Source organism: Callionymus lyra, chromosome 15 (assembly GCF_982586985.1).
Source record: "Callionymus lyra chromosome 15, fCalLyr1.hap1.1, whole genome shotgun sequence".
Taxonomy (NCBI): Eukaryota; Metazoa; Chordata; class Actinopteri; order Syngnathiformes; family Callionymidae; genus Callionymus; species Callionymus lyra.
The window spans coordinates 3178241-3190933 of record NC_141832.1 but is presented as its reverse complement, the minus strand read 5'-3'; the positions used below and the strand labels follow the sequence as shown (position 1 = coordinate 3190933).

Genomic DNA, 12693 nt, shown 5'->3' with positions numbered 1-12693 from the left:
TTGCTAGCTTAACATAATATAATTTTGCTAGCTCAAATTAATTGTATACTTGCTAGCTTAACATAATAGCATTTTTCTAGTTCAAATAAATTGTTTACTTGCTAGCTTAACATAATATAATTTTGCTAGCTCAAATAAATTGTATACTTGCTAGCTTAACATAATAGCATTTTGCTATCTTAAAATAAATTGTATACTTGCTAGCTTAACATAATAGCATTTTGCTAGCTCAAATAAATTGTATACTTGCTAGCTTAACATAAAAGCATTTTGCTAGCTCAAATAAATTGTATACTTGCTAGCTTAACATAATAGCATTTTGCTAGCTCAAATAAATTGTATACTTGCTAGCTTAACATAATAGCATTTTGCTAGCTCAAATAAATTGCATACTTGCTAGCTTAACATAATAGCATTTTGCTAGCTCAAATAAGTTGTATACTTGCTAGCTTAACATAATAGCATTTTGCTAGCTCAAATAAGTTGTATACTTGCTAGCTTAACATAATAGCATTGTGCTAGCTTAAAATAAATGGTATACTTGCTAGCTTAACATAATAGCATTTTGCTAGCTCAAATAAATTGTATACTTGCTAGCTTAACATAATAGCATTTTGCTAGCTCAAATAAATTGTATACTTGCTAGCTTAACATAATAGCATTTTGCTAGCTCAAATAAATTGTATACTTGCTAGCTTAACAAAATAGAATTTTGCTAGCTCAAATAAATGGTATACTTGCTAGCTTAACATAATAGCATTTTGCTAGCTCAAATAAATTGTATACTTGCTAGCTTAACATAATAGCATTTTGCTAGCTTAAAATAAATGGTATACTTGCTAGCTTAACATAATAGCTTTTTGCTAGCTTAAAATAAATGGTATACTTGCTATAATAATAATAATAATAATAATATGTACATTTATGTCATTAAATTCAATAATTAATCAATTGAAAGGTTGAATTTGTTAATTTGAAAATGAATTAATTCTTTTTTACACAAATATTGTTATTCTAAATATATTTTGACGGCACTGATACACTTTCTGAGTGAATAAAGTTTTACCTTACCTTACCTTACCTTACCTTAAATACCTGCTTCCTAATAATACATGACCTTGCATGATAATATTCTGCTAAAGGCTTTCAACTGCAGAGATGAGTTCACTGAGAGGGAGTGAGACAAAGAGAGCGTTGTGAGTTTTAAAATGCGTCAGGAAGTGATTATATTCGAGTTTAATGTCGTCAATATATTGACGGATAAAAACAGTAACAAATAAATCAAATTTTGTGAGTTTGTGTTTTACTAATTTTCACTAGTTTACCATTTATTTTAATTAAAAAAGACTAAACAACAAGAGTCTCAGTAAAGCGTCACAGACCTGAGGGTAAATAACACCTTCCAGACAGTAGTAATCGATAGACGTTCTATAAATCATTCCGTCTGTGGAATGTGTCGAGTGTTAGCACAGCAGCTACAAACACCTGAGCACAGACCTGTCGTCGAGTCCGTCGTAAAAGCAAATTAAGATGGAGGGAGTGAGTCGGGGTCGCGACCCGTGACCTCTCCCCGACATCAATCTCAATCAAAGTGTCCCCCCCCCCCCCCCCCCCCCCGCAGCCGACGTCCTGCAGAGCTTCGACAACCACCCTCCGCTCATCCTGCCCGGCAGCAGCTTCCAGCTGGAGCTCAGCAAACCTGTGGTGGAGGCGCCTCTGTTCGAGGAGCTGCTGCGGCTGCAGGCCTTCGTGCGGCGACTGCCCGGCGCCGGAACCCGAGCCCAGCAGGTAACGAGCTCGTTAGCTCCTCCGAGAACCAGAACCAGGAAGTGGAGACACTTTGAAAGCACACGTGTTCCTCGTCCTCCAGCCCGCCGCCGGCGCCGACGTCCGGTCTGCGACCTCGACCTCCGACCCTCGGGAACGCCGGCCGCCCTCCGACCCCGATACCCGCTCGCCGCTCCCGGAGTCGGACCCCCCGGAGCGCGTCTCGCCGGCGCCGGCCCGAGGCTCTCACGGCGACCTGAGCGGCTGCGAGGCGGTGCTGAGCCAGAAGCTGAAGAGCCTGGAGCTGCAGGAGACGCTGCCGCGGGGACAGCAGGACCAGCACCAGCACAAGAGCCTGGCCCTGGACCCGTCCTGCCTGCTCACCCCGCCCAACACCCCGCAAGGAATGGAGCTGTCGCAGCTGGAGGCGGGTCTGCAGGAGGGCGCTCGTCTGCACAGCAGAGGTGAGAGGTCGACGACACTAGATTCCATGTCTGGTACACTAGTCTGTGGTGATGAGTTCACTGAGAGGGAGTGAGACAAAGAGACGTGTAGAGATTTCTTTAAGTTAGAAAGTGAGTCTGAAAGGGATTTTATTGAGTGAAATCGCTAGATTCGCTGAAGATATTGAAGATTTATTTATACACTTAAAGCATAGCGTTAACTAAACCAAATGGTATACCTGCTAGCTCAAATAAATTGTACACTTGCTAGCTTAAACTAAATAGCATTTTGCTAGCTCAAATAAATTGTACACTTGCTAGCTTAAACTAAATAGCATTTTGCTAGCTCAAATAAATTGTATACTTGCTAGCTTAACATAATAGCCTTTTGCTAGCTTAAACTAAATAGTATAGTTGCTAACTTAAATTAAATAGTATACTTTCTTGCTAGCTTAAAATAATAGAATTTTGCTAGCTTAAACTAAATATTATACTTGCTAGCTTAAAATAATAGCATTTTTCTAGCTCAAAATAAATGGTATACTTGCTAGCTTAAACTAATTATCATTGTGCTAGCTTAAACTAAATGTTATACTTGCTAGCTTAAACTAATTATCATTGTGCTAGCTTCAAGTAAATGGTATACTTGCTAGCTTTAACTAAATATCATTGTGCTAGCTTAAAATAGATGGTATACTTGCTAGTTTAAACTAGATAGCATAGTGCTAGCTTCAAGTAAATGGTATACTTGCTAGCTTAAACTAATTATCATTGTGCTAGCTTCAAGTAAATGGTATACTTGCTAGCTTTAACTAAATATCATTGTGCTAGCTTAAAGTAGATGGTATACTTGCTAGTTTAAACTAGATAGCATAGTGCTAGCTTCAAGTAAATGGTATACTTGCTAGCTTAAACTAATTATCATTGTGCTAGCTTCAAGTAAATGTTATACTTGCTAGCTTTAACTAAATATCATTGTGCTAGCTTAAAGTAGATGGTATACTTGCTAGTTTAAACTAGATAGCATAGTGCTAGCTTCAAGTAAATGGTATACTTGCTAGCTTAAACTAAATAACAGTGTGCTAGCTTAGAGTAAATGGTATACTTGCTAGCTTAAACTAAATAGCATTGTGCTAGCTTAAAGTAGATGGTATACTTGCTAGTTTAAACTAGATAGCATAGTGCTAGCTTCAAGTAAATGGTATACTTGCTAGCTTAAACTAAATAACAGTGTGCTAGCTTAGAGTAAATGGTATACTTGCTAGCTTAAACTAAATAGCATTGTGCTAGCTTAAAGTAAATGGTATACTTGCTAGCTTAAACTAAATAGCATTGTGCTAGCTTAGAGTAAATGGTATACTTGCTAGCTTAAACTAATTATCATTGTGCTAGCTTCAAGTAAATGGTATACTTGCTAGCTTTAACTAAATATCATTGTGCTAGCTTAAAATAGATGGTATACTTGCTAGTTTAAACTAGATAGCATAGTGCTAGCTTCAAGTAAATGGTATACTTGCTAGCTTAAACTAATTATCATTGTGCTAGCTTCAAGTAAATGGTATACTTGCTAGCTTTAACTAAATATCATTGTGCTAGCTTAAAGTAGATGGTATACTTGCTAGTTTAAACTAGATAGCATAGTGCTAGCTTCATGTAAATAGTATACTTGCTAGCTTAAACTAAATAACAGTGTGCTAGCTTAGAGTAAATGGTATACTTGCTAGCTTAAACTAAATAGCATTGTGCTAGCTTAAAGTAGATGGTATACTTGCTAGTTTAAACTAGATAGCATAGTGCTAGCTTCAAGTAAATGGTATACTTGCTAGCTTAAACTAAATAACAGTGTGCTAGCTTAGAGTAAATGGTATACTTGCTAGCTTAAACTAAATAGCATTGTGCTAGCTTAAAGTAAATGGTATACTTGCTAGCTTAAACTAAATAGCATTGTGCTAGCTTAGAGTAAATGTTATACTTGCTAGCTTAAACTAAATGGTACATTTCTTTTGAAACCATTTTGAAGCCCTACAATAAAAATGTAAGAAACGTTCTCACTCGTCACTCTTGAACCACCTCACAAAAACCTCCCGTCACTGTCGGACCCCATTAGAGAAAGGACTTCACCACCTGACCTGTGAACCCGCCTCGGATGTTGGGTCCCTGGGCAGGTCCAGGTCCTCGTAAAGAGACTTTTAAAAAGGGTGTCAAGTTCCGCCCTTCATCTTCCCGAGACCGTCTGGAATCTTGAGTGGAAGCTCGAGCGACGGCGGAGGAAAGACTTGTTTCCTGTTTCCAGGAGGTTCAGTCGTGAGGTCACCCATGACTCCATGGGTATTTAAGGAATAAAAGAAATCCGGGTTCAGGCGGGGGTTGAGATGCAACTGCTCAGTGTGTTGTGCGAGCGAGGCCTCCAGTGGTCTCCGGTTCAAACGCGAGGTAATATGCTGACGACTCCCTGCTGTGCACGTGAGCCATTAGAGAAGTTTAAGCCTCAGGATTGAGTTGATCTGGACCAGATGTCTGCGCCGCCATTGGCTACTTGTTGCTTTTATTTGAGGAGGAAACACCATCTGTGTCCGATCTATGGAGGAGAAAACTGTTTCTTTGAAGAACTGAATCTTTCAAACTGATTCATGTTTATAAGGTGAATTTAATAGATCTTAGACCTTGGCTCCTGCAAGGGTTTGGTGTCACAAACAGTGTCTGTGTAACAACAAGTGTGACATAAAACTACAGGACGGACATGAATAAAGGTTTTAAATTTAGAAACTTTTGTTTTGAAAGAGCATATTTTTTATTGAAGTTTTTAATGAAAATATTCAGATTTTTTTTATCAGACATGGAGAAATGAATATTGTTCTTTTTAAAAATGACCAAAAGTATCTAGATTTATTAGAGGTGTGTTTTATTAAGAATATGTTACGTATTATACAAGGTCAACGATACGATATATAGTGATACTGTAGTAACAAGTATATATGTGTAGTATTGTCCAGTACTTGACTCTGGTGTTGTGATAGTGTAGTAACAAGTATATATATGTGTAGTATTGTCCAGTACTTGACTCTGGTGTTGTGATAGTGTAGTAACAAGTGTATATGTGTAGTATTGTCCAGTACTTGACTCTGGTGTTGTGGTAGTGTGGTAACAAGTATATATGTGTAGTATTGTCCAGTACTTGACTCTGGTGTTGTGATAGTGTAGTAATAAATATATATGTGTAGTATTGTCAAGTACTTGACTCTGGTGTTGAGATAGTGTAGTAACAAGTATATATGTGTAGTATTGTCCAGTACTTGACACTGGTGTTGTGATAGTGTAGTAACAAGTATATATGTGTAGTATTGTCCAGTACTTGACTCTGGTGTTGTGATAGTGTAGTATCAAGTATATATGTGTAGTATTGTCCAGTACTTGACTCTGGTGTTGTGATAGTGTAGTATCAAGTATATATGTGTAGTATTGTGCAGTACCTGACTCTGGTGTTGTGATAGTGTAGTAACAAGTATATATGTGTAGTATTGTGCAGTACCTGACTCTGGTGTTGTAGTAAACCAACCAGCATTTAACCATAAAATAACTATGATAAATTCCCCCAGGCATTCGGGTCATCTTGACCCAGAGACAACACAAGGGATACCACAAACACATTTGATTTCAGGCCTTCGGGTCATCTTGACCCAGAGACGACACAAGGGTTCCTCCCCCCCCCTAGTAATTGGTTCACGTTTAATTGTTGTAAAAAATACTGTACCTACTAAAATACTACTTTACAATCATCTAAAAATCCAACAATGAGCTCAACACGCACAAAAAGCGTGGGAACCCTGTGGCCGGTCGTGCCTTGGCCTCCCGATCATGGTTCTGACATTATTTTGAAAGTTTTCTAATCCCTTAATCTGTCCCCGAGGAGCCCGGCGAGGTGGTGATGTCAGGAGAGAGAAGAGTGTCCGGCCATCATGGGAGTTTACAGTCGGGTTGCTGCCTGGAATCTTAATCGGATGAGGGGGGGGGTGGGGGGTAGTGTTGGGGGGTCTGCTGGGGAGGGTCCGGGTGGGAACAGATTTTTGGGAATGTTGTTGTGAGTCACGTTGATACTGAGTCACCGTCGATGACAGTGTCTAACGGAGGTGGTTTGTGTTTCAGGGGATACAGAGAGGGAAGGTAAAGAAGAAGAAGAGGAGGAAGAGGAAGAAGAAGAGGAAGAGGATGTTTTCACGGTGGAACTCTGCCGAGGACCTCACGGTCTGGGTCTGGCCCTGGTCGACGGGACGGTACGAACCCCTCATGATCCCTCAAGCTGCGAGATCACCATCAGCAACTACACACAAACATGGTGTCGACACACAAACATGTCGTCGACACAACACAACCGTCGACACACAAACTGACCCGAGCTCTCGTTTGAACCGCAGAAGACGCCGCTCCGGATGAACGGGATCTTCGTCAAGGCCACGGTCCCGGGTTCGCCCGCCGCCCGCTGCCAGAGGCTGAAGACGGGCGACCGCATCCTGGCCGTGAACGGCGTGAGCCTGGTGGGCCTGGACTACAGCGTGTGAGTGACACCCGGGCCAGAGGGGGGCGCCGCCCTGGGAGACCGTCGGTTTGACCCGTTTGTCTCTGTTTCCTCAGCGGCCGAGAGATGATCCGAACGGCCGGAGACTCGCTGCGACTCCTGGTCGCCAAGATCGACGCCAGCAACAAGGTCTCCATGACGACCAAGTGCTGAAGACCAAAGATCCGACACCGAAAAGTTCTGTTGAAGACCCGACACCAAAAAGTTCTGTTGCAGACCCGTCGCCGACGTGGTCGCGTCCTCCGATGAGACTCTCGTGAGTCCGAGGAGTCGATGTTCTGTCGTCAGTGTTGATACATATCAAAGTGTTTTTGTTATATTTATATTGAGCAGTATTTTTGGAAATAAATACTATTTTCACTTCAAAACGACACTTTTTCTCGTTTTTTTAATCGTTGGTGAAATGTCAAGTTATTTAGTTAACTTTTATTGATTTATTTGTACAAATTATTGATTTAATTCCTTATTTTTATGTGAAAATATATATTTTCAAGTCAACTTATAGTGTTTTTCTTTAATAAAGCAAGTGATGCTAATCGTTAGCAACATTTGCGTTAGCTCGGTAACACACTTGAAAAAAATCTCTCGGGGGGGGAAAATGGCAAAACTCTGCACAAAAAACAATTCTCTGACTTCTTTAGACGACAAACTTTAGTCTAAAGTGTGTAGTTTAGTCTAAAGTGTGTAGTTTAGTCTAAAGTGTGTAGTTTAGTCTACAGTGTGTATTTTCTGGAAATGTTTGGATCTTTCACCTCTGCTAGCTATGCTAACGGTTAGCAACTTAGCTTACAGAGAGAGAGAATCGATCAAAATTTACACTAATATTTTGAGTTTCAACTTCTTTTTTTTTTTAAATAATAGTGATTCGGAGGTCAAGATGACCCAGAGACAACAAAAGGGATACAACGAACACATTTGTTATCAGGCCTTTGGGTCATATTGACCCAGAGACAAACACCAGGGATACCACAAACTCATTTGTTTTCAGACATTCAGGTCATATTGACCCAGAGACAAACACCAGGGATACCGCAAACACATTTGTTATCAGACCTTCAGGTCATATTGACCCAGAGACATACACAAGGGATACCGCAAACACATTTATTATCAGACCTTCGGGTCATATTGATCCAGAGACAACAAAAGGGATACCACAAACACATTTCTTATCAGACCTTCAGGCCATATTGACCCAGAGACAAACACCAGGGATACCACAAACACATTTATTATCAGACCTTCGGGTCATATTGACCCAGAGACAACATAAGGGATACCACAAACACATTTGTTATCAGACCTTCAGGTCATATTGACCCAGAGACATACACAAGGGATACCACAAACACATTTGTTTTCAGATCTTCAGGTCATATTGACACAGAGACAAACACCAGGGATACCACAAACACATTTGTTATCAGACCTTCAGGTCATATTGACCCAGAGACATACACAAGGGATACCACAAACACATTTCTTATCAGACCTTCAGGCCATATTGACCCAGAGACATACACAAGGGATACCGCAAACACATTTATTATCAGACCTTCGGGTCATATTGACCCAGAGACAACACAAGGGATACCGTTATACGGTTGTAACCGTTACACGATACAAATCAAAGGTTCTCGTATCTGTTCGGCTTCATTTGAAGTTTGACGAGCGAAGAAAAGTGTGTTCAAAGCGTGGAGTGCGTCACTAGAGTCGACGGTTTACAAGGTCGTGTGGTTTCCTCAGCGTTTCCACGCACTCGGCACAACCAGCCGCCAGTAAAACCAAAAGTGATGATATCGACGCTAGCGGTGCTGAGTGCGACGCCCCCTGCTGGCCTCTGGATCGCTAACGCCTCCGTCAGGACCTTCACGCTGTGGAGCTTCACACTCATCACTTTTTTTCACGAGCTCGTAGTGCGTCCAACATTCCTGCTGAAACACGTTCTAATCTACTGCAGCGCCCCCTACGGTTCAGAAAATGCTACTACTCCGGAATAATCAACTTTCTTAGCTGCAGGTTTCGTCTGGGTTTGCCCCGGGCCTCCTCCCAGTGTACAGGTGACATCTTGACCCGTCAACTCTGAGTCTCTCCTGGACCTTCACAAGTACCCGGGTCGTCGTTGTGAATCTGCTAAAGGGGGGTCTAAGGTTAGTGGAGAGTCAAAATGGTTGATCAGAGAGTCAGAATTGTACCTTCATCAGTTGTGGATTTACAGGGGGGTTGGTGGGTTTGAGGAGTCAGCTGAGAAGAAGTGTCTCCGTGTGTATCTGTCACTTCCTGTCTTCATTGTTCGGGATCACAGGAAGGAAGAAGGAGGCGTCGCTCGAGTCGCTGACGAACCAGAGTGTTTGTTCCTGGAGAAGATTTCTGATTTAAAAACACTTTGATTTTCCCTTCGGTACAGAGAGTTTAGGATTGTAAACTTGTTTTGTTTTCATCCAGCGAGTACAGAGGCTGGACACGTCCTGAGGTTGAGGTCTAGCGCCTCCTGCTGGACAAAGAAATCGGTGCCACTTCATTTTTCACTCCGACTGAGCTAAAAATATATATTTCATTTTGATAAATTATGTATTTGTCGAACAGAAAGACGTTTAATTCTCATTTGGCTTAAAAATAAAACGTCAAATAATTACAAATAAAATCGAGGAAAAATGCACGTAGTTTTATTGTTTTTTATTATGTGTAGTGTACGTGTTTAATGTGTATTGTGTCTGTATGGCTAAACCCTTTTGTGTAAAGGTGAAATATATCATAATATTTGTATTTTATTTTATACAATATTTAATCCAATATTCTTTTCGAGCATTTTACTTCCATACGTCTACTTTGATCTATTTTTATTAGCATTTTAAGTATTATTGAAAGAAATAACATCAAAAAGCATGACAGATTGACGATAGAAACATTTTATCAATAAAATAATGTCGTAACATAAAAAATAAAAAAGTCCAATAGAACCTCAACATCACATATATTGTCACTGGTTATTAATCAAAGAGATTTAGGAGCGATAGATGATATGAACACAGATAAGAGAGATGAACTAAAGTGAATCATTTAATAGGAAACACAACCAAAAAGGTGCGACAAAATATCCACAAGATGGTGGCAAGTACACAACGTCCAAATCTCTACAATAAATATTCAGCACAGAGTCTCCATTTTAGTCGGAAAACAAGGGCATTGCAGACGGAAAGGCAGTGAGATGTAAAAATCATTAACAAAACTCAACAAAAAACCACTGCCAGGAACCACTGAATTCAAGAACAAAGGATCAAAAAGAAGAAAGTTCCAACAAACAGGTGGTACGACAGCACTGTCAGGTAGAACTGATTAACGAGCCGACGCTGGTCTGCAGAAAAAACAGCGTATAAGTCGGGCTCTGAAGATTGTAACGAAGAAAAATAAAATGAATCAGGAGGAAATCTTGAGATAAACCAAAGAGTCGGAATAAGAATCATCTCCTGCCATGATCATCTCCCCAGATGTAAGGTAAGGTAAAACTTTATTGATCCCTCAGGAGGTCTCCTTTGGGAAATTGTTTAATGTACGGAGAGAGTCCAGCATCTTGAGGTTTTGTTCAAGAGTGAGGGAGCAGTGATGGCTGCAGTGTCACGTTGAAAAAACCTCAAACCATGGCTGAAGAATCTCAACTATGGTAACATCAGAAGTGTTTTCTTGCAGCAGCGTCTCCACGTGTTTCTCCTGGACAGTGCAGATGCAGAGAAAAATCCTTCCTCCCACCTTCACTCGGATCAGAACCACCCACTCCAGCGAGGCCGCCTCGTGTCATTTCACACCTGAATCATCCCAGATTCTTAATGAGGAATAATGTTCCGACGGTTTGACTCACACGATGGAATAAACAAAAACATTTTCACTAAAGTTCGTTCTGTCCTCCTGTGGCCGATGCCAGGCATCACTAGTGGATTCCAGGCGACGTCGAAGGTGTCCACGGGTCAGAGGCAGCAGCTGTCGGACTCGCTGATAAACGGGATCATCGAGAGCGTCCTGGAATTAATTCAGCGGAGAAAATCGATGTCTCTCTGTTTCCTCTTCACTCCCGGGAGATTTATTCCAGTGAGAAACACTTGGCGTGACACGGTCGATGACTCAGGCTGGGATTAGTCATTGGAAGAAGCAGCAACAAACTGCTGAGAAGAAAACATTAAAGTTCTAACGAGGACCGGACTCTCCTGGAACGCCTCGGACAGATCCGGAAACATCGTGGTAAACTTTCCCCCAAATGTGTCGCCACACGATTATTACCTCTTCCAAGAAGGTTATGTCTTTTCAGTTTGTTTGTTGTCTACAGATCTCAACAGAATTACCATCTGGATCCACAAATCCTTTGAAGTATTTGTCGCTGGCTTTAGCAATGAGCTACAGTGTAGGCTCTGTGTGTTGTGCGACCTTATAAATACTGTACATCATGTAAAGGTGTTAGAAAGTATTGATATTGCGATACATCGCGATGTTTCCACGATACTGAATCAATATTTGACAGAACTGTATCGATTTCTCAAAATACAACAGACACTTTTTGAGATGAAAATGTTTTCCTTGTTACCATTTTCTTGTGGTGTAGGTTCAAGTTTGTACGAAATAGTTTGATTTTTTTTTTAATTTACAATTAATATATATTCACGCCGTTTTCATTTTTGTGTAGCAATTAAACTTCCGACCTTCAGATGGCAGCAGTCATTGTTCAACGCAGCAAAATGAACAATGAGATACAGTGATAACTGAGGATGAGAGGATACAGGGATGACTTAGGACGAGGGTATACAGTGACGACTGAGGACAAGAGGATACAGGGATGACTGAAGATGAGAGGATACAACGATGACTGAGGACGAGAGGATACAGGGATGGCTTAGGACGAGAGGATACAGTCATGACTGAGGATGAGAGGATACAGGGATGACTGAGGACAAGAGTATACAGTGAAGACTGAGGACAAGAGGATACATTGATGATCACAACACCAGAGTCAAGTACTGGACAATACTACACATATATATACTTGTTACTACACTATCACAACACCAGAGTCAAGTACTGGACAATACTACACATATATATACTTGTTACTACACTATCACAACACCAGAGTCAAGTCCTGGACAATACTACACATATATCCTTGTTACTACACTATCATAACACCAGAGTCAAGTACTGGACAATACTACACATATATATATATACTTGTTACTACACTATCACAACACCAGAGTCAAGTACTAGACAATACTACACATATATCCTTGTTACTACACTATCATAACACCAGAGTCAAGTACTGGACAATACTACACATATATACTTGTTACTACACTATCATAACACCAGAGTCAAGTACTGGACAATACTACACATATATATACTTGTTACTACACTATCACAACACCAGAGTCAAGTACTGGACAATACTACACATATATATACTTGTTACTACACTATCACAACACCAGAGTCAAGTACTGGACAATACTACACATATATCCTTGTTACTACACTATCATAACACCAAAGTCAAGTACTGGACAATACTACACATATATATATACTTGTTACTACACTATCACAACACCAGAGTCAAGTACTGGACAATACTACACATATATCCTTGTTACTACACTATCATAACACCAGAGTCAAGTACTGGACAAAACTACACATATATACTTGTTACTACACTATCACAACACCAGAGTCAAGTACTGGACAATACTACACATATATATACTTGTTACTACACTATCACAACACCAGAGTCAAGTCCTGGACAATACTACACATATATCCTTGTTACTACACTATCATAACACCAGAGTCAAGTACTGGACAATACTACACATATATATATATACTTGTTACTACACTATCACAACACCAGAGTCA

The 12693-nt window shown here is 40.4% G+C and overlaps 1 protein-coding gene across 1 annotated transcript in view; it reads left to right on the top strand.

Moving 5' to 3' along the window:
• radil2a (Ras association and DIL domains 2a) overlaps positions 1-7110 on the top strand; it is a 35603-nt gene extending 28493 nt beyond the window's left edge. The window contains exons 12-16 of the mRNA XM_087809431.1: positions 1622-1788; positions 1871-2231; positions 6354-6481; positions 6623-6762; positions 6840-7110. Of these exons, the coding sequence (XP_087665557.1) occupies positions 1622-1788; positions 1871-2231; positions 6354-6481; positions 6623-6762; positions 6840-6936 (893 nt within the window). The 3' untranslated portion in view covers positions 6937-7110. The remainder of the gene's footprint in view (positions 1-1621; positions 1789-1870; positions 2232-6353; positions 6482-6622; positions 6763-6839) is intronic.
• Positions 7111-12693: the final 5583 nt, after the last annotated feature.